This window comes from Polypterus senegalus, chromosome 2 (assembly GCF_016835505.1).
Source record: "Polypterus senegalus isolate Bchr_013 chromosome 2, ASM1683550v1, whole genome shotgun sequence".
Taxonomy (NCBI): Eukaryota; Metazoa; Chordata; class Cladistia; order Polypteriformes; family Polypteridae; genus Polypterus; species Polypterus senegalus.
Window position 1 is genome coordinate 56219672 of NC_053155.1, and position 24176 is coordinate 56243847.

Here is a 24176-nt window from a genome sequence, read left to right on the forward strand (position 1 = left end):
GCTTGTCCCTAAGGAGCAGAGGTTGGATGGTGTTGAAGGCGCTAGAGAAGTCCAAAACATAATTCTTACAGCACCACTGCCTCTGTCCAGGTGGGAGAGGGATCGTGTAGCATATAGATGATGGCATCCTCCTCTCCCACCTTCTCCTGGTATGCGAACTGCAGAGGGTCGAGGCGTGGCGGACCTGTGGCCTCAGGTGGTGAAGCAGCAGCCGCTCCATGGTCTTCATCAGATGTGACGTCAGAGCAACAGGCGGAAGTCATTCAGCTCACTAGGACGTGATACCTTTGGGACAGGGGTGATACAAGATGTTTTCCAAAGCCTTGGGACTCTCCCTGTTCCAGGCTCAGGTTGAAGATGCTGTAGAGGACTCCCCAGTTCCAACGCACATGCCTTCAGCAGTCGTGGCGATACTCCATCTGGACCCACTGCTTTGCTGGCACAAATTCTTTTCAGCTCTCATGGGCTGCTGTAATTGGGGGTGGGGATGTCTCACCTATGTTGGTATCAGCAGAAGGATGGTTGGAGGGTGCAGTACTCCGAGGTGAGAGTGGGTTAGGGTGATCAAACCTATTAAAGAAGTTGTTCATTTGGTTTGCTCTCTCCACGTCTCTCGATGGTGGCACCCGCTTGAGCTGCAGCCAGTGATAATCTTCATCCCATCCCACACTTCCTTCATGCTGTTGTTCTGCAACTTCTGCTCCAGCTTTCTCCTGTACTGCTCTTTCACCGCCCTGAACTGGACTCGGAGTTCCTTCTGCACGTGCTTGAGCTCATGCTGATCACCACCTTTAAAAGCCCTTTTCTTCTGGTTCAAAAGGCCCTTGATGTCACTTGTAATCCATGGCTTGTTGTTAGCATAGCAGCATACTGTTCTTACTGGAACTACAATGTCCATACAGAAGTTGATGTAATCAGTTGTGCATTCAACAGCCTCTTCAATGTTCTCACTATGTGACCCAAGCAATATATCCCAGTCCGTAGTTCCAAAGCAGTCTCTCAGAGCCTACTCTGCCTCAGGGGACCACTTCCTGAATGAGCGTGTAGTTGTAGGTAGCGCCCTCACTCTTGGTTTGTATTGAGGCTGAAGCAGGTTATGATCTGCTTTCCCAAGCGCAGGCAGCGGGGTGGCGCTGTATGCGTCTTTAATGTTTGCATACAATAGATCGATAGTCCTGTTTCCCCGAGTGTTACAATCCACATACTGGGAGAAGGCAGGTAATGTTTTGTCCAGCGTTACATGGTTAAAGTCTCCAGCGATTAGCACAAGTGCCTCAGGGTGCTACGTTTGTAACTTAGCAACTGCGGAATGGACAATAACAGCAATCACGTGTCCAAACTCTCTGGGCAAGTAATAGGGGCGCAAACTTACGGCCAACAGTTCGATGTCCCTGCAGCAATGGAGATTTTAACGTTTACATGTCCAGAGTTGCACCACTTTGTATTGACATAGAGAGCGAGTCCTCCTCCTTTCTTTTTTCCGCAGGTATTTGTGTCTCTGTCCGCTCTAACTGTGCTAAACCCGGGTAGCTCCACGTTAGCATCTGGGATGGTAGTTGTTAGCCATGTTTCACTAAAACACAGCAAGCTGCATTCTCTGTAGGTTCTGACATTTTTCACCAGCACAGCCAGTTGGTCGATCTTATTTGGTAGTGAGTTCACATTTCCCAGGATCAAAGAAGGCATAAGCATTTCTTCTCAGTGCTTTAAGCTGACTACTTGAATAGGTGATTCTCGGAGTGTAAAAATCCATGTCAAGTAGTAAAATAGTAAAAAGTGACCAGGGAGCAATTCCACATAAAAGAAAGTGGTAACAGTGATCAGTGAAATAGAGAAAAATAAAGATAAAAAGGTAAAAAGATAAAGTCATATACGGAGCTGCTGGAAAGGCTGCCACTCGAATGCGGCACCAGAAAAAAACTGGACGATGGACTGTTTTTACTTGCATGGACAGCTCTTTGGACCTCATATATCAGCTATATGGGAAGGTATTATCTGCTTGTCATCCAGATATACAAGATTTCCTTACACTGTGGTTGACTAGGGAAACATCAAAGTGTAATTCACAGCAACATCTGGTTTTTAAAATGTAATCACATTGCAAGGGCACTGGACAAGTTACATTAGCCAGGAATAAATCACCAAAAGAATAGGCTGGCATTAGATCATCTATAGTAAGAGATCCTATAAAAATGGAAACTCTGCACAGTCACAGGTGCTTTTTCCAACTAGTGCAGCAAAAGGTAAGCAGTCCTTTCAAGGATTGTATCTTACATACAGTAAGATTTTTGCAAAAACTTTGAATACTTAAAGCCACTAATGTGTAGTATGCAGAATAACATTTCTAAATGTAGCAATAAACCCTTCCAAACGTCTACAACATTTTGAGGGAACACCAGTTATATACTCTGAGGTGTGGGTAGCATGAACAAGAGGGACAAAATCAAGTTCTAAAAATTATACATCAGTAAACACTGTATATCTAAGCAAGGTAGAAGTGCCTCATTAAAACAAAAAGCTAAGAAGCTATTAGCAGATGCACTGATTAAATGAAGACTGATTAGAATTGTACAGTGGTTTTGTTAATATCAAATCAACTAATTGCTTTATACTGTAACTGACAGATTAATTAGCGTTTGTTACATTAAAAATATAACTTAATAAAATGTATGTGCAGAACTAGAAACATCCTTTATGGAAAAGCAAGCTATTATAACACAGACAGTACCTGCAAGGGCTGATAAAGTATAACTTTCTAACTCTAGCGTAGATTAATTATGTTCACTTCTCCAAACATCACATCACACTGCTTGATCATGTTGATTCCATACCATAAGTATTTGGACAATGACACAATATTCATAATTCTAGCTCTGTATGCCACCACAATGGATTTGAAATGAAGCAATCATTATGTGATTGAAGTGTAGACTATCAGCTCTAATTTATGTGGTTTACCAAAAATATCTCATGAGCCGTTAAGGAATGACAGACATTTTTATACAGGGGTTCAAAAGTATTTGAACAAAACAACATAGTCATCCATCCATTATCTACTGCAGTGATACTTTGTCAGTCCTTTACTGCAGCTGTCTGCAGTTGTTGCTTGTTTGTGGGACTTTCTGCCATCCGTTTTATCTTCAGCAAGTGAAATGCATGTCCAATTGGGTTGAGGTCACTTGATTGACTTGGCCATTGAAGAATAATCCACTACTTTGTACTGAAAAGCAATTGGTTTGTGCTTTGACAGCATGTTTTGGCTCATTGTCCATCTGTACTGTGAACTATTGTCCTATCTGTTTTACAGCATATGGCTGAATCAGAGCAGATAGTATAGCCCTATACACTTCAGAGTTTATCTTGCTACTTCCGCCAGCAGTCATATTATCAATAAACACAAGTGACTGACTTACACTTACAGCCATGCATGATCATGCCATAACACTTCACAGAAGATGTGGCATACATCAGACCATAAGCAGTTTCTTCACTTCTCCATACTCTGATCTTTACAATCTGGTATATATTGATCTTATTTTCCTTTGTCAAAAGAAAATAGTTCCACAACTTGACAGGCTATGAAAAAAATGTTTTCTGGCAAAGTCTATCTAATCTGTCCTACCTAGGCCTATGCTTGAGGTTTACCAATGGTTTGTGGCTTATGGTAAACCTTCAAGTTTTCTCTTGATTGTCGATTTTGGCAATGACAGGAGAGTTGAGAGTGATCTTGGTGTGGCTAAATTTTATGAAGTGGTTCTTCTTCACCAAGGACAGAATTCTGCAATCATCCAGCGCAGTTGTCTTCTGTGGTTGTTCGCACCTTCTGGCGTGGCTGAGTTCACCAGTGCATTCCTTCTTTTTAAGAAAATACCAAATGGTTGATTTGACTACTTCTTGTGTTTCTGCTCTCTCTCTCTATATATATATACAGGGGTTGTTTTGTTTTCTCAGTCTGACGATGGACTGTTTTTACTTGCATGGACAGCTCTTTGGATCTCATATTGAGAGTGCAGAGTGACAACTTCCAAATGAAAATTTGAAACTTGAAATCAATTCCAGACCTTTTACCTGCTTGATAGTTAATGAAAAAATGAGAGAACTGATCCAACCAGGCTCTGGAACAGCTTGTCAGTCAAATGTCCATATACTTTTGAGCTCCTGGAAAGGGGAGGAGCTATGCAGAAAAATGGCTGTCATTCCTAAACAGTTGATATGATAGTTTTGCTAAACCCCTTAAATTAATACTGAAAGTCTACACTTCAATCACATAATGATTGCTTTATTTCAAATCCATTCTGGTGGCATACAAAGCCAAAATTATGAAAATTGTGTCACTTTCCAAATACTTATGGACCTGACTGTGTATATAACACATTGCTCACAACTACCACACACATCAAAAAATACAATGTATTAAAAAATCAAAAGACAGAAAATGAAAGGACATTACACACACAATACAGATCTTTTTTTTAAAATGATGGATAGCTTAATGTGTTGTACATTTTTGGACTGGCTTTAAATAAATGCAGGAACTATTAAAGTCCATTTGCCCCTAACCACAACAGCAGGTATACGAGGTGAGCAACCTCCTATCTTATAACCTTGGCAAAATGAACGGGTATAAATTCTGAACTGGCTAATTCATGTAGCAAAGCTGGGATTGGTATATGTTGTTGCTGAACAATGTACTGCACCAGCATCGGCTACCTCACTCTTACATAAAGGTAGGCCAAGGTTAAGGCCTTATCGCAGATCATAAAAGTTTTAGTAAAAGTTAATCAAATCCACTATCATTACATCTGCACTACAGTATACTGAGGTTAATATGGCAGGTTACTTAAATAAGCACTTTCACAGCTAAGACACCTCTTAGTGTGGTTCCCCTTTCAAGTGATTTTTTGAGACTTGCATAGTGTAACTGTCAATACAACATAATGGGGTGCATTACTTTTGCTTTCAAATGCAGAAAAATTTACAGCTTAGTATATATATGACTTATCCAAGAAGTCCATCAAACATATGTATTCTTGACATAAAATATTGTTAGAGGTTTTTCTCTGTATTTGTTTAAAGTTTCTAGGTCTAATACCTCACCTTAACATTAAACAGAAAGAGGTTTCAATAAGAACATGTCACTTGCTGAGTCATAGAAGATTCTTTAACAGACGCATCTGCAAGTTTTCAGAAAAAGTACACATACATTTTTGCAATAATTCAAAATAAAATAAAAAACGTACGGGTTATAAGATTTTACAGATAATAAAAAAAGAAAAAAGTGCCTGATGATTCAAGCCTAGACAAATGTAGGAATTATAATTGGTTAACAGGCATACCAGTGGCCACAGAGATTGCTTCCTCATGACAGGAATGAGAAACACTGTGGTTATCTATGTGACATGTACGTTTTAAGACAAACTGAAGGAGAAATCTTAACTCGTCTTCCAGAAATTAATCACCAGTCTTGGGGCCGAGACTGAATTTATCAATTATAAGCAACAGAAAAAAGCACAAGCGAGCTGGCAATCTCAGCACTTCCAAAACAATTCATACACAATGCCTAAAAAGAAAATAGTTCAGTCATCGCTGGGGTCTATAACTAGTGGTGAAAAATGTGAAGCTGGTACTGTTGCCATCTTCAACAACATATTTAGGCTCAGTAGAAAAGTGATCTGTCACTTGCACAAAAATACAGATTTCAAAGAAGCAGTTTCAAATGATTCTGATAATGGAACCAACTATTACAGTTACATACCAGCAAAGCTCAGATGCACATGCAACACTGAGGTCAGTACAAACATAAAACAACAATTAAATCAATCAATCAATCAATCTCTCTCTAATGCCTTAAGATGTCTGTGGGATACAGAGCTCCGTGCCTTTTTAGCAAAGTGTTACTGGAGGACCAGTCCTAAATGAAATGAGCAACACCATTTTTGGATGACATCTAAGCCATCAATTTACATAACATCCTGATCACGAGGCACCTGGCAGTATATGGCGTATATGATAAAGCACTGGTGTGTTCAGCTGAGGATGCACAATATAGGACAAATGTGTTCTTTCATAACTTTCATACAAAAATCAAAACCTCAAAATATTTCATCCCAACACACATGGTGGAGAAGGGATGTAAAGCACTAGAAAAGGAATAAGGGTACAATTATCTTGTTTTTAATGCTGACTTACACTCCTAAATAAGATCACTTGAACAAGACCATACAACTGCACAGCATCATAAAACAGAATCTCTGACAGTCTACTCTTTTCAGGCCATGAAAAGGAGGATAGAAACTTCATGAGCACAATAGGAGGAATATATAGAATTTTTTTTGTACAATTTACTGTTTTAGAAAGTGCATCAAATCTAGTTTAAAAAAAATTTTTGCAACTATATACAGGCCTAACTGGATGTTCACTTTCTCTTTCAGTCCTTACTATCCATCCATCCATTATTCAACCTGCTCTATCCCAACTACAGGGTCACGGGGGTGTGCTGGAGCCAATCCCAGCCAACACAGGGTGCAAGGCAGGAAACAAACCCGGGCACGGCGCCAGCCCACCACAGGACATACACACACACACACACACACACACACACACACACACACACACACACACACTAGGGACAATTCAGAATTGCCAATGCACCTAACCTGCATGTCTTTGGACCCACGCAGACACGGGGAGAACATGCAAACTCCACACAGGGAGGACCCGGGAAGCAAACCCAGGTCTCCTTACTTCGAGTCAGCAGTGCTAAACACTGTGCTACCGTGCTGCCCCAGTCCTTTCTAGTTACTAGCAAACATTTAGATTAAATATTACAAAAAATAATAGTTTTAAATTATGCGTTCTGGGAAGTAATTGATTATCATCCAAACAAATGAAGACAAAGGTTATTTAAAAATTATTCTGGCATTATAATGAATGGTGGATATGTTAAATGATCATCAGATGAGATGTTAATGACTAAATTCTTGTTTTTGTATGGCACAATTCACAGTGGATATACAGTAGTCACAGATAAAGGATTAATCAAACAGGTACAAGAACATGGAGAATATAACAGGGAAAACAAACTCAATTAGACAAAACATCGAATGAGAAAGTTAAGACAAAGAATGTGTCACAGAAGTAAAGTGATATGTCTCAGAATGCAGCTAAATAGTGGATTACCTGCCAGCAGACGCACAAGGTGGATCTGAAGTACTAAGAACTCACATCATGGCTTTGAAAGTTGTCAACTGGCTAATGAATTTAACATGGGTGGACAGTATATAATGTTGATAGGGTTATACTATATACGATCATTGTTCATACTCTTAAGGAATGGTGACACATGGGTGAAAAATGGGAGCAAAACTTTTAATATTTAGTTGGTGGAACATCACACATAATAGCAATTGACCATCAATGTACACAAAACTAAAACAATAACTTATTTAAACATTTAGAATACAGAAGAGGTAGTAAAAATGTTGAAATATTAAAGAGAAAGCCATACCTATAAAAAGTATCGACCGCTCTCGGACATTTTAATGTTTTACTCTTTCACAACATTAAATTACAGTGCATTTAATTTGGCTTTTTTAACAATGATCAGCAGGAAAAGACTCTTAAAAATCAAAGTGAACACAAATCTCTACAAAGGGATCTAAATGTTTTACAACTACTAAATACTAGGGTGCTGTACTATGTTAGTGATTATGGATGTAATGAGAAGTCAAGCAAAATGAAACCATTTATTGGCTAATTGTCATTTTGCTTGACTTCTCATTACAACTATTAAATACAAAATAATTTCCTTAGTATTTACCTCCTTCAAGTCAGTATTTAGTAAATGCATCTTTTGCATCCATGACAGCCTTGAGTCTGTGTGAACTTGTTTCTGTTACATTCCCAAATCTGGACAATAAATTTGCCCCCATTCTTTTTACAAAACATTTCCAACTTTGCCCGGCTGCATGGAAACTGTGAGTGAACAGCCTTTTTCAAGTCCGGACGCAAAATGTCAACTGGGCTGAGATCTGGACTGTGACTCGGCCACTCCAGGACATTAACATTTTTTATGCCAGTCCTGTGTAGCCTTATCTTTATTTTTGGAGACTAATCGTACTAGAAAATGAATCTTTTCCCAAGCATACAGACAGCAGCAGATTTTTCTCCAAGATGTCCCTGTATTCATTAAATCCTCAACCTTTCCAATTTTTCCAGGCCTTGCTGCATAGAAGCATTACAACAGCATGAGGTTTCCATGACAATGGTGTGTGTTTGATAATGCGTGGTATACGGTTTACACCAAACACTGCATTTAGTAGGTGGCCAAAAAGCTCAATTTTGGTCTTATCAGACAACAGAACAGGGGTGTGTAACTCCAATCAAGGACAGCCACAGTGGCTGCAGGTTTTCCATCTTGCCATTTTCTTAATTAGTGACCTATTTCTACTATTAATCGACAACTTTCCCTCTTACTCTGAATGCCTTGTTTTTTTAACACTCAGTCCTCTGAAGTGCTACTTTTTTCCATAAATGACAGCTAAATAGAAGTGAGATGTGAAGCGAGCTAGTAGATAACCAGCTAAGTTGGGGTGGCTCAAAATTCAAACAATTTCGCTCCAACCAGCAGCAATTCTTGCGTTAATCAAACCTGTTATTTAATTTCATGGCTTGTCGGGAGCAGCCGAAAGAAGAACAACAAGTTGGTGCTCTCGTTCTGCCACAGCAAACATTTCCAAAACATTTCATTTTCTTTTTTCTAAGAGCACCAGTAAAATGTTTTGTTGACTTGAGTAGATCAACATTACAGAGACCTTTAGATAGATAGATAGATAGATACTTTATTAATCCCAAGGGGAAATTCACATAATCCAGCAGCAGTATACTGATACAAAGAAACAATATTAAATTAAATAGTAATAAAAATGAAAAGAATTAGAATAAAATTAATGTTCGCATTTACTCCCCCGGGTGGAATTGAAGAGTCACATAGTGTGGGGGAGGAACGATCTCATCAGTCTGTCAGTGGAACAGGACAGTGACAAAAGTCTGTCACTGAAGCTACTCCTCTGCCTGGAGATGATCCTGTTCAGTGGATGCAGTGGATTCTTCATGATTGACAGGAGTTTGCTTAATGCCCGTCGCTCTGCAACAGATGTTAAACTGTCCAACTTTACTCCTACAATAGAGCCTGCCTTCTTAACAAGTTTGTCCAGGCGTGAGGCGTCTTTCATCTTTATGCTGCCACCCCAGCACACCACCGCGTAGAAGAGGGCACTCGCCACAACCGTCTGGTAGAACATCTGCAGCATCTTACTGCAGATGTTGAAGGATGCCAACCTTCTCAGAAAGTAAAGTCTGCTCTGAGCTTTCTTACATAGAGCATCAGTATTGGCAGTCCAGTCCAATTTGTCATCCAGCTGCACTCCCAGATATTTATAGGTCTGCACCCTCTGCACACAGTCACCTCTGATGATCACAGGGTCCATGAGGGGTCTGGTCCTCCTAAAATCCACCACAAGGCTCCTTGGTCTTGCTGGTGTTAAGGTGTAAGTGGTTTGAGTCGCACCATTTAACAAAGTCCTTGATTAGTTTCCTATACTCTTCCTCCTTTACCTTTCTTCATTTTAAAATATTGCATTTTTTACACCAGTGTCAGGACAAGTGCCAACTCCCGAATGTCAGCAAGAAAAAGGAGCTGATTGTGGACTTTGGGGGAAAACAGTGGAGGAACTACTACATCCTCATTATTAACAGCACTGGGCTGAAGAGGGTGGACAGTTTCAGATACAGCTTTGGATACCTCAGTCTTTACATCACTAAGGACCCGACCTGGTTGAAGCATTTTGACACCTTAGTGAAGAAGGCAATGCATTGTCTTTATATTTCTGATTCCTCAGGGATTTCAGACTGCCCTCCCAGATACTGAAGAATTTCTAAACATCCACATTTGAAAGTATTCTGACAGGAAGTATCACTGACTGGTTTATAAAATAGCATGCAGCAGAGTTGTAAGGCTCTGCAAAGAGAGTGGTCTAGTCAGCTGAATGCATCACTGGGCGTGAGCGCCCTAACATCCAAGGCATCTACACCTAGAAATGTTCGACCAGGTCAAAAAAAATTATTTATTATACCAACCAACCCCACAATGGCCTCTTTTCTGTGCTGTGATCAGGTAAACACTACTGCTGTCTAAAGTCCAGTTCAGAGAGACTGAAAGGGAGCTTTTTCAAGCAGTCCATCCACATGTTGAAAAAGTGTCTAAAATTACACCTTGCCTTATTGTTAACTCTCTTAGATTGAGTTATTAAGTTATTTTGGTAATTATCTATTATTTACCACATATTTAAATTTCGATTAATTATTTTTGATGTTTATAAAGTCATATTATTTGGATTGTCCTTTTATATTCTTTATAAAGGCACAGTCATTTGAGTTGAGCAACTAAGCAATTCACTACATGTTGAACTTTATGTATAACTTGTATATGACAAATAAAAATTGTATCTCATTATTGTTTGGGTGCTAATTAACGAAAAATGAAAGAATTAAGGTGTCAGGGTTTTAAACAGTAAGTCAATTAAAACGAAGGGAAAAGAAGTTAATCAGCAGTAAAAACTGTCCCTAATTAAGAAAACTGCCCTTCAGGATTGGTGTTGGCCACAACTGCCATAGAACCTGATCACTTGATTTCAAGGTGACATATGAGTTGTGTTTGTTTGGTTTTTTCCCCACCAGAGGCTTACTCTGTAGCACACTCTCAAAAAGTTATGACTGGTGAAGCACAACTGTAGCATACAAGGTGTTCCCTGTCTAGGCCAGAGAAGCTTGTAACTCCTTCAGAGATGTCACAGGTCCTCAGCGGCCTCTATTCTATTGTGGATTTCACTTTTCAATCGAAGATGGAAAAGCAACTTACATGGGGAATTGAGGGAGGGGGAAAAAACCAGTTAATTCATCAATTATTAAACTTACTTAATCCACTTCAGGGTTTTGGGGATGTTGCTAGAGCCTATGCCAACAATACAAGACAAGAACCAATCCTTGATGGGTGCAGGGAGAATCTATGTACAAAGCCACAACTGCTCACATGGAATTTATTAAGATAGACCTGCCGTAAGATACAGTATATATATGTGGGATATGGGAGGAAATCTGGAGGAGCAGAGAAAAACCTATTACACAGATCTGGGAAGACTGTGCAAACTCCACTCAGCCAATGATGGGACCGGGAAATGACCCAGGGGGCTCATGTATCCCTAAATTGGGTCAGTAACATTAAGTTTGGGTGTGTATGTGACAATGCCCTGTGATAAAGCAGTACTTTCTGCAGAGTTGGTTTCAGCCTGGCACCATATGCTGACTGTATTATGTTCCACAAGCCTAAATTGCATTTGGGGTAGGAGGGTTGGACGACGTCAAAAATGAATGAAAGAATGAATATTAAATGTATAAGTTTTAAGTTCGATTACGGGTCCTCCCTGCGTGGAGAGCGCTTTGAGTAGGAAGAAAAGCGCTATGTAAATGTAAAAAAAGAATTATCATAATAGTACTTCTGTTTCGTTAGCCTTTTTCAGAAGAATTTACTGAGTGGAAAAACTACTATGACCAGTGTACTATTTACTATCTGAGTTTACTGTTTAGTTTCTGTGGTCCTGGGCATCTTTATGAGTAAGACACATTATTGCAATGGCATTCTAACCACTTAGACCCATGTTTTCTTCTCCATTCTACATAGTTTCCTCCTGTTAACTTCCAACATTGTGCACACCTTAGTTTGTCATTTTGCTCCTTTTGCCTTAACCTCTTTTGTCTCTTACTTATCACCATTAAACTCACTGCCTTCACTCTAATCCTTTTACTTTGTAACTTCAATATTTGACTGATGTCTTTATCCAAGGGGACTTACAGAAAGATCACCCCCAAAAAAATCAACCCACTCTTTGAAACAATACAATTTTATATCAATGTGCTTGAAATTCCAAAGGGGACACTAACCCCGTCATGGTCCACCTCATAATATGCATATATCAACGCTCTCAAAACTCTCACTGGGACACTTCTCTTTATAATATGCATATAACTGTGCACTGAAAACTCTGAAGAGGAAAAGTTTGATTAAGAAATTTTAGAAATCAGAAAGCTGGGAAACCTCAGTAAAAAAGTCCATTAGACATACCTCACCTGTACTAGCACTAAGAAGTCTTAAAAAATAAAATCTTTGCTTTATATTAGGTCTTAATATGGAAGACTTCACACTAAGTTCATACTCGGCTTGCGAAACTACCATTCATACCTGTGAATCCATGAACTCCTTCCTTCTGTACCTCCAGATTAAATGTTTACTGTATGTTAATCAGTTTAAAATTGATTTGTGTTGGTATGTATTTAAAGTAATGTATATCTTTACATGCAGGTATTACGTAATTAATATTTTGTAATTATATTTTACCCATAAAATTGTTACAGTGCTCTAAGCCTAAATAAACTGAATATGTTTTAAATTTCTCTCTACTTAAATTCCATGTAGGTTTTAAAACATTGCCACAAAAAAAACTTCCAATGGCAGTTTTTAAAATATTTTTCTTTTTTAACTGTCAGGACCATCATGAATACCTGCAGTAATGACCTCAGAAAAGATCAACAGTGAAGCTCACTTGCACCCTTGAGTCTGTTTATGCTTCTTCACACAGAAACACTTATTATTTGTCCAGACATCATTTTTTGGTTTGTTTACTAATAGAATTGGCTTTTGTTAATTTAAAAAAATAGTGATTGACATTTTAAATGTGCAAATATTGTTCTCTTGTCTGAAATCTGTGCTAGTGTGTAACACTTTTGATGCACTCCACACTGTTCTCATCTCCTGTTATCTGAAATCTTGACATTTTCAGGAGATTATTGCCAAATGCTATTTGGTGTAAGCACTTCTCAGACCACCCACTTCCTCTTAAACTTACTTTAGTATTAAAAGCAATAAAGTGTAGTAATACAGTTAGTAAGATAATAATGAACTAAAAGATTAAGTTTAGGTGCTCTGGTCCAGAATTCTGCAGCCTCCAGAGGATTTAGAGGAGTACCTTAATCTTCTTATTGCCAGATGAAATCCCACTTTAAAGAGGATCAGAAAAATAATGCTACCTTGTTACAAGCCTCGGCAAGAATAATTCTTTAACTCACTGTAGGTTACATTCCTCTTGATGTTTTATACAAGGTCAGCAAAATTTTAGGCCTTAATAAAAGTGAAATACCTGACTTGTTTTAGAAGTGCGTATTGGTACACAGATGGAACCAGGTCTCTTAAATATCTTCTGTTAGTAAAATATAACTTAGGAAAAAGAAAATTGAGCCAAGCACACACATTTCCAGCTGCATGTGCAAACGCTACACAGCATTCCGAATTGCCTTTAAAGAGAAAGAGTTTATGTACAAAAGCATGAAATTCAAAGCTGCCTGAACACAAAAAATTTTTAGCCCATTGAGGAGAGACTGGACTCTCATCTGGCTGTCCCAGGCACATGGAGGTTACTGGCCACAATCACATTACAGATACAACTTCAAGACAAGTAGATAGTTCCAAGGAAGCCACAAAATTAACTATTAACATTCATTAACATAATAAGCTAAAAGCAAAGTTGGATCCTGAGAAACTGAAAAAAAAAATCATCTGGAACAAACTAAAGTTGCTTGCTACTTACATTTCAGAACTATGTTGACGATACAGAGTGTTTGGTACTATTACGTATAAAATATCAAAGTTGTGTGGCATAATTAAGGCTTAACACCCACTTTGTTCTGTTCCAAGTAAACTTCAGTTTTCACTGTGGAATTCATTTTTTACCTATTGTTAATCATCAGATGTAGGGAATGGGATATATGTCTGCCATTAAGTCAATGTCATTAAAGTAGAAAATAATGCACAGGACAGTAATTCAAACCTTGACTGCTTTAAATGCACAACAGATTATAGTAATGTGAGGAGAATCTTAGTTCACCTCAGCGTATACTTCCACAGTGTATATTTGACCCATTAATATACAAGCACTCACACACAATTCTACATTAAATATATGTGAAGCTAGAAACAGCCACTTTGTGGCATCACCTTTGAGTAACAAAACTTTAAGGTTTTTCGTAGAGTCTCCATACATAATATCAATAGGTAAGCCAACTTCCTTCCCCAAAAATAATCCATATATTGTATCCCACAGTACGATACCCAAATGCACTGACATTATGGTATAGTACCAAGAGATCATTTAGAAACAATTCAAAGGCAATACTTTCTCCAAAAATAACAGATTAACTGAGTAATGAGTCTTGTTTCTTACCTCCTGTCCAGAAAGATAGTATGCTGCAAGCAACCCACCAATGAATCGGATGTTTACTTCAAAAACAGAAACTTCAGCATTCTGTTGGGTAAAAATAAATAAATACATTTTATTAATAAAATGAAGCCTTTTCTTGGAAAGTCTGTCCAAAATGAGCTCAAACTGGCTATACTTTGACTTGAAAGTTGACTTCCAATCTATGGCACAATAGTTCTCTAAAAACGTTTTGTCCTTCAGAGGTATTTATGTGTGCTTCACAATACAATGCCATTAATATCTTCCCTAGATAGTGGATTGTTTATTTAGTTTGTGTCTAGTGTTGCCTCAGAATAATGTTATTTTTCAGTTTCAGGAAAAATGGCACAAGAGAAATGTACATTTCAGTAAATATCACATTGTAATAATTTCAAAATCTAATTAAACTGTGTCATCCTCCATTTTTAAATACTGTCTTTTTCTACAGGGTTAAAGGGCAACATAATCTGTACTTGGTTCATAAGTAACAAGGTAGGAATTTACTTTGGGTGGAATGTAAGTCTTTCATAGGTTTCACAGTGAAAAGTCAAGCAAAATGACACCTTTTATTGGCTAACTAAAAAGATTGCAATATGCAAGCTTTCGAGGCAACTCAAGCCCCTTCTTCAGGCAAGAACATACATCTTACATCTTCTGGAGAGATGTAAGATGTATGTTCTTCTCTGAAGAAGGGACCTGAGTTGCCTGAAAAGCTTGCATATTGTAATCTTTTTAGTTAGCCAATAAAAGGTGTCATTTTGCTTGACTTTTCACTACATTCATAATGGCTAACACGGTACAACGCCCTAGTACTATTGGTTTCACACAAACACACACTAAAACATGGTCAAATCTGACTCATTTAAACAAAAATCATGTGGGCAACCTCCTGCTGAGAGTAGCAGGTATTGGTGCAGGGTACCCAGGTAGAAATTTGCCAACCGGGTGAAATTTTTCATATATTATTTTTATCATGGTTTAGTATATCAGGAAGTAAACTTTGCTACTTGTTGCCAAAGTGATGTGAATGGTAGGGAGTAGGTGTTCTGTTACCTTCTGACACAATGCAGCATCTGCCAGTACAACACTGGAGATGGAAAATGAAGTGAAAGATAGAGTGACTGAGACATCATATGTACACGAAAAACAAAATGAACAGCTAGTTAGAAAAAACAAGGTACTGTATATGATCAGTCCACTAAGGCTAAAAATTTGAATGTTCACATGTAATTAAGTAGCTTATAACTTCCATGTCCTAAAACCGATAGTGTGCTTGTTTCAAGGGCTGAATTTATATAAACACATGTGTACTGCCCAAAATGTATGCAATTGCATAGCTGCAGGGTTCCAGCAAAGTTTGTTTTGTTACAGTTTGTATCTGAAAATTTGTATTTTGCATCACTAGATTTTTAATGCTATATGATGTGATGACAAAACTTTCTTTTCTCATCAAACTTCTAACTATTCAAAATTGAAAGGATCAGATGAATCTTTTGTGGGTATTGCACTTCAGAATATTCACGTATGCATTTTATAAATGTATGTACCCGCACTTCTCACAACCAACCCCTATCCCTCTACCCGACTCTACAAAACTGTTTTTATATTTGATCATGTGTTGGGACCAATCCCCTACCATGATCACTGCAGATAAAACAGAGTAGAAGAATTTGCTTTCTTCTTCTTCAAACACTAATGACAATGATACAAATAAACAAAACATGCAGATGCCTAAGGCACCAAAGGGGTACTACAAATGTTTTACAAAAGTAGGGGACTTTAAGTATAAATAAAGCAAGTAAGTAGGCAACAATAAGCATTATTTTCTATATTATTTTTATCTTCTGATCAGTGTATGTTGAAATGCTGTATACCGTCAAGGTTAGAAAGCAATGGAATGAAAGTTGCTTTGTTTCACACAAATAATGATTATTTCTGGAGTATCCCTTTTAAAATATAGTCCACCACCATTAGCTTCTGTACAAAGATGATTTTGAAAATTAATAAAAAATGTTCTTAATTTCAATGCTCTTTAATTTCAATAGTGTGAGAGCTTTCTTTAGTAGGTGTGATTGTAGGGCTTGTTCTGATATCCTCTGCTGAGGCATATTTAGTAAATAGAGATGTACAGTAAATCCTTTATTGGTGTGCCTTTATATAATTTTCTTCATGTTTGCAGGGATGTTTGGAAAGGCAATATTAAGGTTTAGTTGGGCTTGCTTGATTTTGTTAAATGGGGAACCAAAGCAATTGGAAAAAACATATCTATTTGAAACTGAGCCCATAGTAACTCCTAAACTGGCTTCTGTCTGAAAAGTATATGTAGAGAGATTATACTCTGATATTTACCATAACCATCACCAATTTTAATTATAATGTGATATAAATTTGTGGCCATACCGTCCACCCCTAGTGGCAGGGATGGAAATCAAACTTAGGTTAGTGTGAGGGCTGTAGCAACTCCTACACTTAAGGTCATTTTTATTCCAGTTCTATAAAGATGAAAAACAAAAAAGCAGCAAATAACAATAAATGTGAAATGTGTTCATAGCCAGAATTGAAGCAACTGATTTCCAATCTAATCAGCTATTATACAGTACTTAGGAAGATAATTTACTATTTGACATACTCTTAACCTGAAGTGCAGAAACGGGTCAGATTAACACCTGAAACAAAAATAACACCAAGTACAGTGGAACCTCGGTTCACGAATGTCTCGGAACACATACAAATCGGTTTACGACCAAAAAGTTCGCCAAACTTTTGCAACTGTTCACGACCACAGACTCGGTATACTAACATGCCAGTTTCCCTTTCGGTTTGTGCGCACCCATGATTTCCACACATGTTCAGTCTCTCCCTGTGCATTCCCTGTGCAGCGAGCGAGAGTAAGAGAGAGAGACAGAGAGAGACACGAGAGAGAGAGATAAACACGCAAGAGAGAGAAAGAGAGAGACATACACGTGCAAGAGAGAGAGAGAGAGAGAGATACACTCACGAGAGAGAGAGAGAGAAACATACACACAAGCGCGAGACAGAGAGAGAGACACACGTGCGTGCGCGAGAGAGAGACGGCTGGACACATAAGGCCGACAAGGCAGCTAAAGAATGCACCAGGCTTGTTTTTAAAGAGACAGATCCAAGCATTGTTTTAACCTCGTTGTATTTAATGAAGACTTTTTCTATTGGATTTTAACCTCCACTTCACTTCTGTTTACAGCGATCGGTTCGTAGCGCATTGTTGCAATGTTACTTTTCTTGGTGGTTTATTAAATTACGGATTTTTCAAATGTTAATTTTTTTCCCTGTGCTTAAAACTCATTAAAAAAAAATTGGTTTTAGCGATCGGTTCATTGCGCTATAGCACAAACTCTTGCAGTGTTAGTTTTCTCTGTTGCTCAAGGTTTTCTCAGTGTTATTCAATGTTTTTACATTTAGTTTACTATTATGCTCTGCATTCTATGGTATAATTAACTATATTTGTGCTTAAAAATCTTTAAAAAAATATATTTACATACAGTTCGTACGGTCTGGAACGGACTAATTGTATTTACATACAATCCTATGGGGGAAATTAACTCAGTTCACGACCAAATCGGTTTACGACCAGAGTTTTGGAACGAATTATGGTTGTGAACCGAGGTTCCACTGTACTGTGACTTTTGCCATCGAGGAGAATTTAGTTAAAAATGTAATCGGAGGCTGCAGCATTAAACACATGCCGAAGATAAATCCTGGGGAGTTGTTATGGCTACAGATGCTAATAATATACTGTAATTGATCACTCCACTTTGTAACAATTTTGGAAAAAATGTGCAAATATCCTTCCTGTATTTTATCCATAGAATATATATTTTTTTTCTTAATTCAATTTATTTTTATATTTAACAAATTCGATTGCTAGGCTAGAGAGTTTAAAAAGTTATATAACAGAAATAACTGTAAAAAGTGACAAAGATGTCTAACCATGTAGACATCAATAAAGGTTTTCCTGATCTGAAATTCCAAAATCCAAAACTTTCTGAGTGTCAACATAATGCCACAAGTGGACATTTCCAAACCAGGAATCTTTTTTATAAAATCCTGTTTGGATTTGAATGTGAAAAAATGGATGAATTATATATACACTGATCTTCCAAAAGCTTGATGAGGGGGTGTGGGGGAAGTCCCCCATGAACCTTAGAATTGCACAAAGTAACAATGCACAACTGATGATCCTGGGGGTGTGGCTATGGTCCCTCAAAGCATCGAGTGCTATGACAGGTTTTTTGCCAGTACTCAGTGAAGCATTAAGCAAACGCTAAGAAAAGAAATAAAGTTGATGAACTTTGTCCCCCATGAAGTGACACAATAACACCTGCGTGTCAGATCAAGACTTCTGAGTGGAACCGTTAAAATTGAAGATGTCCTGTTTATTAGTGGAATGAGACTGCTTAAGGTTAACAGTTTCATTCACGCTATGTGCCGTTATTATAATAAGAGTTCAGTAAATTGCCCCAATCACGTTAGGAAAACTTGACACTGCTGCAACCTGCTTTTTTATGTTGGCAAAATCTTATGATATTTTATGTTTGCACACTCAACCATAGGAAAACTGTGCCTCATCAGTAGATTAATTACTTCCAGCACAGCAGGTATGACGGAGTGGAGCTTGGTTGAGATATTCCTGACCTGATGACACCCTGATAAGTGACAACAGGCTGCCGATATAAACTAACCAAAAACAAAAAAAGTTTTTTTAATGCAAATACACAGCATTGGAGTTCTTAAATTGTAACTAAAATAGAATCTTTACATCACACTCATCACTTTTAAGGTTCAATATGTTTGTTACATCAATGCACATTATAACAGCAGCTCGTGACAAATTACACATATAGTAATGAGTAGTCATTTAGCTGATGTGGTTGCATTTCCTTTCTTGATTACAAGCATCCCCAACATATCTCACTGTGTATATACAAAAATTCCAAAATCTGAAAATATCCTAAATGCAAAATACTTCTGGTCCCATGTATTTTGGATTAGGAATATTAAACTAGCATAGCTTTTCTGTATTCCAAATCATAATTAATCAGCTTAACTTAGCTATATGTCTAACCTTTATTCTTCTATCTGCTCATTTCTACTTATTAATTGAACATTTATCAGAATTTAAGAAAAAGCACTCAGAATAATGATTAATGAAACGAGGCAAAGTATGATATGCGTTTTTTTTTTTTTTTTGAAAATTTAAAAGACCTTTATTAGCTCACTAATTAGCCTTTTGTGTTTAAGACTAAATAGGTTTACTTTCCCTACTCCTATCAGGGTAGGATGGGCCCTTTAGTCATGTGATACAATTGGTTTGTTTTCACTGCATGACTACCAGAGCTGCTCTGCTTTTTATGTACCAAGGCAGCCAAAACTGTAATGATAGATTAAAGATAATATCACATGAAAAATCAGAGAAGCAACAGCAAGATCAATATATATATATATTTTTTAATTACACAGAAACGCAAAATGGGCCCTCTGTAAACAATAAAGGGCGACTCATACCAGACTCATTTTTATTGATCCGACACAAAACCTGAGCTGTTTTCCTAGATGAGTTTGTACATTACCATTCTCTAGCAGGAGTGAAATATCTTTTTCGGTTAATAGCATTCTAAAAACCAGAACCTTTAAAATAATTGTGCTTAAATCTTACTTGGAAAGACACTATATATATATGACTAACTAGGACTTCATACTTTAAGCATTACTGGTATGAAAAATGGGATAAATGTGACCTAAGGCCCTGGAATAAACCCCTCAAACAGTTAGTTCAGATCACATCACTGACTCATAGAAATAAGGAAGCAACAATGATATTATGAACATTTGATGTTTTTGGTAATTTGTAGAAATTGTTAAATAAAAATGTTACAAGAAGTCTGCAAGATATACCTCTAAAGATGCTTCAATATTAACCTTCTGTTGTTTAGTGATGATTAGTAAACACAGGTTGACCAAGTTTTCTACCAAAATCTTTATTCAACTACAGCAGGATTATGTGGGCAAAATATTTCAGATAAGGTTTATACACAATGAGCCTTTTAATCCACAACACTACAAATTCAATTTTCACCAGTAACTTATATGACCAAGAGTGGGAAAATGCTTCAAATGTAAACCTATTAAAATTTTTTTATGTGTTTGCATAATGCACTGGATATGTAAACCTTTAAGAAAATATCTGGTGGCTTCAGGTGGTGAGGCTAGGCCAACTTATGTAATAGCCACATTTAATTACACAAAGACTTCAGTTCTGAAATTACTGTTTGGGCACCGTACCAAAGCAAAATTAGAGATGTTATTAATATATACTTGCATAATACTATATGCTTTTTCCTTTACATATATTTTGTGTGATGCTGTTTCAATATTTCAGAATTTTTCACACCAATATGCAGGCCTGTTTATTTACCCACAGTAATGAAAACTTCTTTCAGCAGGAGTAGTTATCATTGTCTTAATTCATTAAACTTCATTTAAGACCATACTGTGTTTTATTAATAACAGAAGCATGACTACTTCAATGAAACATTCTTTAGAATATATATGTATTTATTTCCTCCAACTCTAATAGGCAGAAAAAAATACAGATGTCTACTGATGGTAAAGATGAGTATTTTTAAAGTTGTTTCCATAACTTATGCAGGTGTTGGTTGCTAAAGAAAACATTCTCTTTGTAGGATACCTTGCTATCTTTTTTTTATATGTGATGGAAAAAAATGATCTCCAGAATGAATTTGCTGAAGAAATAAAACTAAGCAGAAGTAAATGAAAATGCTAAAGCATATTTCCCTTAGTATTTCTCAGTGTGTCAGAGTGATCTTTAGCCAGGGCTGCAGTGTCAGGGACTCACAGTTTGTTTGTAGCTAAGCCTTAAATTTCATGCTGCCATCCACTTGGTCACTGCAGTATGTGCTGATGTGGGATTTGATACAAGCATTCATAAATCTTTCTATAAACTATGCTGATAGCAAGAAAAGGAAGGCTGAAAGATGGAAGCTCTTAGATTTATAGATTAGTAGTAAAAGGTTTCTTAAAGGTTCACGGCAGCTTCTTTCTCATTTTGTCAAATGCAGGGAAGCTAGCAGTCCCAGACTCACATTATTATTCCTAATTACTACAGACTTACACTCTATTTGCAGTCCTATAAAAAGTTGTCCTGTCTATGACAGGTTTTGGCAGACAAAAGATCCTGAAAAGCAGTGCCTAGAGGTTTCAATTATAAGAAAATGAAATAAAAGACAAGGAGAAAACACTAAGGAAACATCAATAAAAATCAGGAGGGTCCACAGAAGTGAAAAGCAGCAACAGCCTCTCTACTTTATAAAAACACTTTTTTTTTTAAAATAAGCTTTGACTCCAATGAAACAAACTAAAAGAAGCAATCGGGAAGAAAGATGAACAACTTATTTCCTTCCTATACTTCATTCACACAAAAATGTGGACTGCTGAATTTTTATTGTAGAATACTACTTACAGTATCAGTTTACTTTTACAACTTATTGCTGCTTATGAAAACAACTGCATATAAGATATTACGATTATCACAGATGAGTTACCCTCGAGTATGGAACAGAGCTGTTAAAGGACAAATAAAAAACCTGCTATATGATAGAACACTGAGATCTTACCAAGTCTTACCACTTCACATCCAATGATCATTGCCACACTGGTCTTTCTGTTTGTGTTCTTCCATAGGGTTTCAAAGACAGTTTAAAAAGAATGGATTTGGATGTACAGTATTAGTAGTGTACATAACATGCATGTTTTTGAATGACATTCTATTAAAATCATGAACTGTAATTCAAATCATTACTCCAAACAGAATATCAGTATGATGCCATTTTAAGCCTTGAATATTCTTTATTTATACAGTCTTTGTATCTGCATTGGGTAAGCCAATGAGGTGATGTCAGCGAGTTCCTAATTTTAACATGGTGAGTTATATTTAAATGAATACCTTTTCTGTGAGTTGGCTTTATTTAAAATTTAACTTAAAGTTTGTACTCATTAATTATTATTGTTATTAATAACAATCTTTTTTTAATATCATTTTGATATTATTTAGCTATTGGGAGAAGCTTCATACAATGGTCAGCCCAGGGCAACTGATACAGTACCTAGACCCAGATATATTATCTATCTCATTTAAGATTCATTAACCACACAGCTGTCTGGCATTATTATAGCAGGTTATGAAAGAAAGCTAGAACATTCTGTTAACTTGAATTACACAGGCAAGAAACATTCAAACAAGTGAATAAGTATACTGCAACTATGTGTTTTGTCGCATGTTATCTGGCTTGTTGTGATGCACCCAATAAAAAAGGCCACCCTCTAACTCATTCACTACAGTTGCTACTTCCCACTTTTCTTCTCAATTACACCTACTTTGCTAACTCTGCCATACTTTCTCAATTCCCCCCACCCAAGTGTGTTTTGCGGTGCATAATATGCAATGACTTGGGTACCTCTTGCAAAAGATATATGTCCCTAATATTTAACACATTTTAAAGATTATTTAGTACTTAGTACCAAAACTTAAAAGACATTACAAATAAAATAACAGAATTTATTGCGTTAGTAGAAGGTATGCCAGTTGAACTGATGGCAAACAAGTGTGATCGACCATTATGACAATCGGGCTCTTTCCAGGCCAGAGTGGCTTGTCAGAATGTAACTGAAAGCTTCTGCAACAATAATGCGTAATCTAATATTTTTCTGTAATAGGCCATCCCAATAATGCTGTTTACTAGAGCTTTCTGGTTGATTAAATGCCACATCTAGCATTTCTTAACAGTATTTAATTTTGTTCTATGACCATATTACCTGTAGTGTGATTTTAATTTGTCCTGAATGTTGCCTTTTTACTGTCCATTTTCTTGATAATGTTGGTTGTTTAAAAGATTTAAATTACCCTTTATGGTTGACTTTATTTTGAAGCAACAGAGGGATTTGCTGTGGTTTTAGAAACCAACTATTAGTTTTGCTTGATTTCAAGATTTATATTTAATTAATGCAAACATTATTGTACTGACAAAGATTATCATGAACAAGTAACTCTAGGGCATAAAGTACATAGATGATCCTTTAACAGGCTAGCTTGGAGGGCTTCAACTGTACCTTTTTAAAAATAATTATAAATTTTGCAATTATGGTCTTTTTTGTGCTTTACCAACATACAAATTAAAGTAAAACAACTGGGAATGGAAAAGATAGACAAAAGCAAAAGATGACAGTAAGAGCAAGTTAAAACATAATCTATAGCTCAGATCAAACACATTAAACCTATTGATCATATTCAAGTTTTTAAGTTAATCACAAATTTTGGTGTGGTGCTTGTGCTTTACTTACAACTAAAATAAAACAACTATATAATAAAAAGACACAAAATGTATAGGTCAAAGTATTCAAACAAATAGATTTTAATCAAAACAGATACAATTCTGTTAATTATAATGAAACTTTTGATTATTATGAGTAATAGCAAAAAATTCTAATATTTATAAAGCAGGAATGTAGATCAATATGCTTGTTCATTTTACAGTACTTCCAAAGGGGCTGACAGCACATAAATAAGGAATGACTACTATCCACGAATGAAAATCTAAATATCATAGGAATTTTAAGTTGGGGGTGAGTGGTGTGATGCCTGTGTTACCTGCAGGTGGTGAACTCGGGACATTACTAGTCCACCAAGAGGGACTGGGGCGAATGAGGACACACAAACAACTAGAGTGTTCCAAAACATACTCAATGCATTTTATTTTCTAAGCATAGTGTCCAAACAAT

General features: G+C 36.9%; 1 protein-coding gene across 1 annotated transcript in view; it reads right to left on the minus strand.

The window, feature by feature from the left end:
• man1a2 (mannosidase, alpha, class 1A, member 2) overlaps positions 1 to 24176 on the minus strand; it is a 524864-nt gene that overhangs the window by 133827 nt on the left and 366861 nt on the right. The window contains exon 6 of the mRNA XM_039743738.1: positions 14331 to 14411. Coding sequence (XP_039599672.1) covers positions 14331 to 14411 — 81 coding nt within the window. The remainder of the gene's footprint in view (positions 1 to 14330; positions 14412 to 24176) is intronic.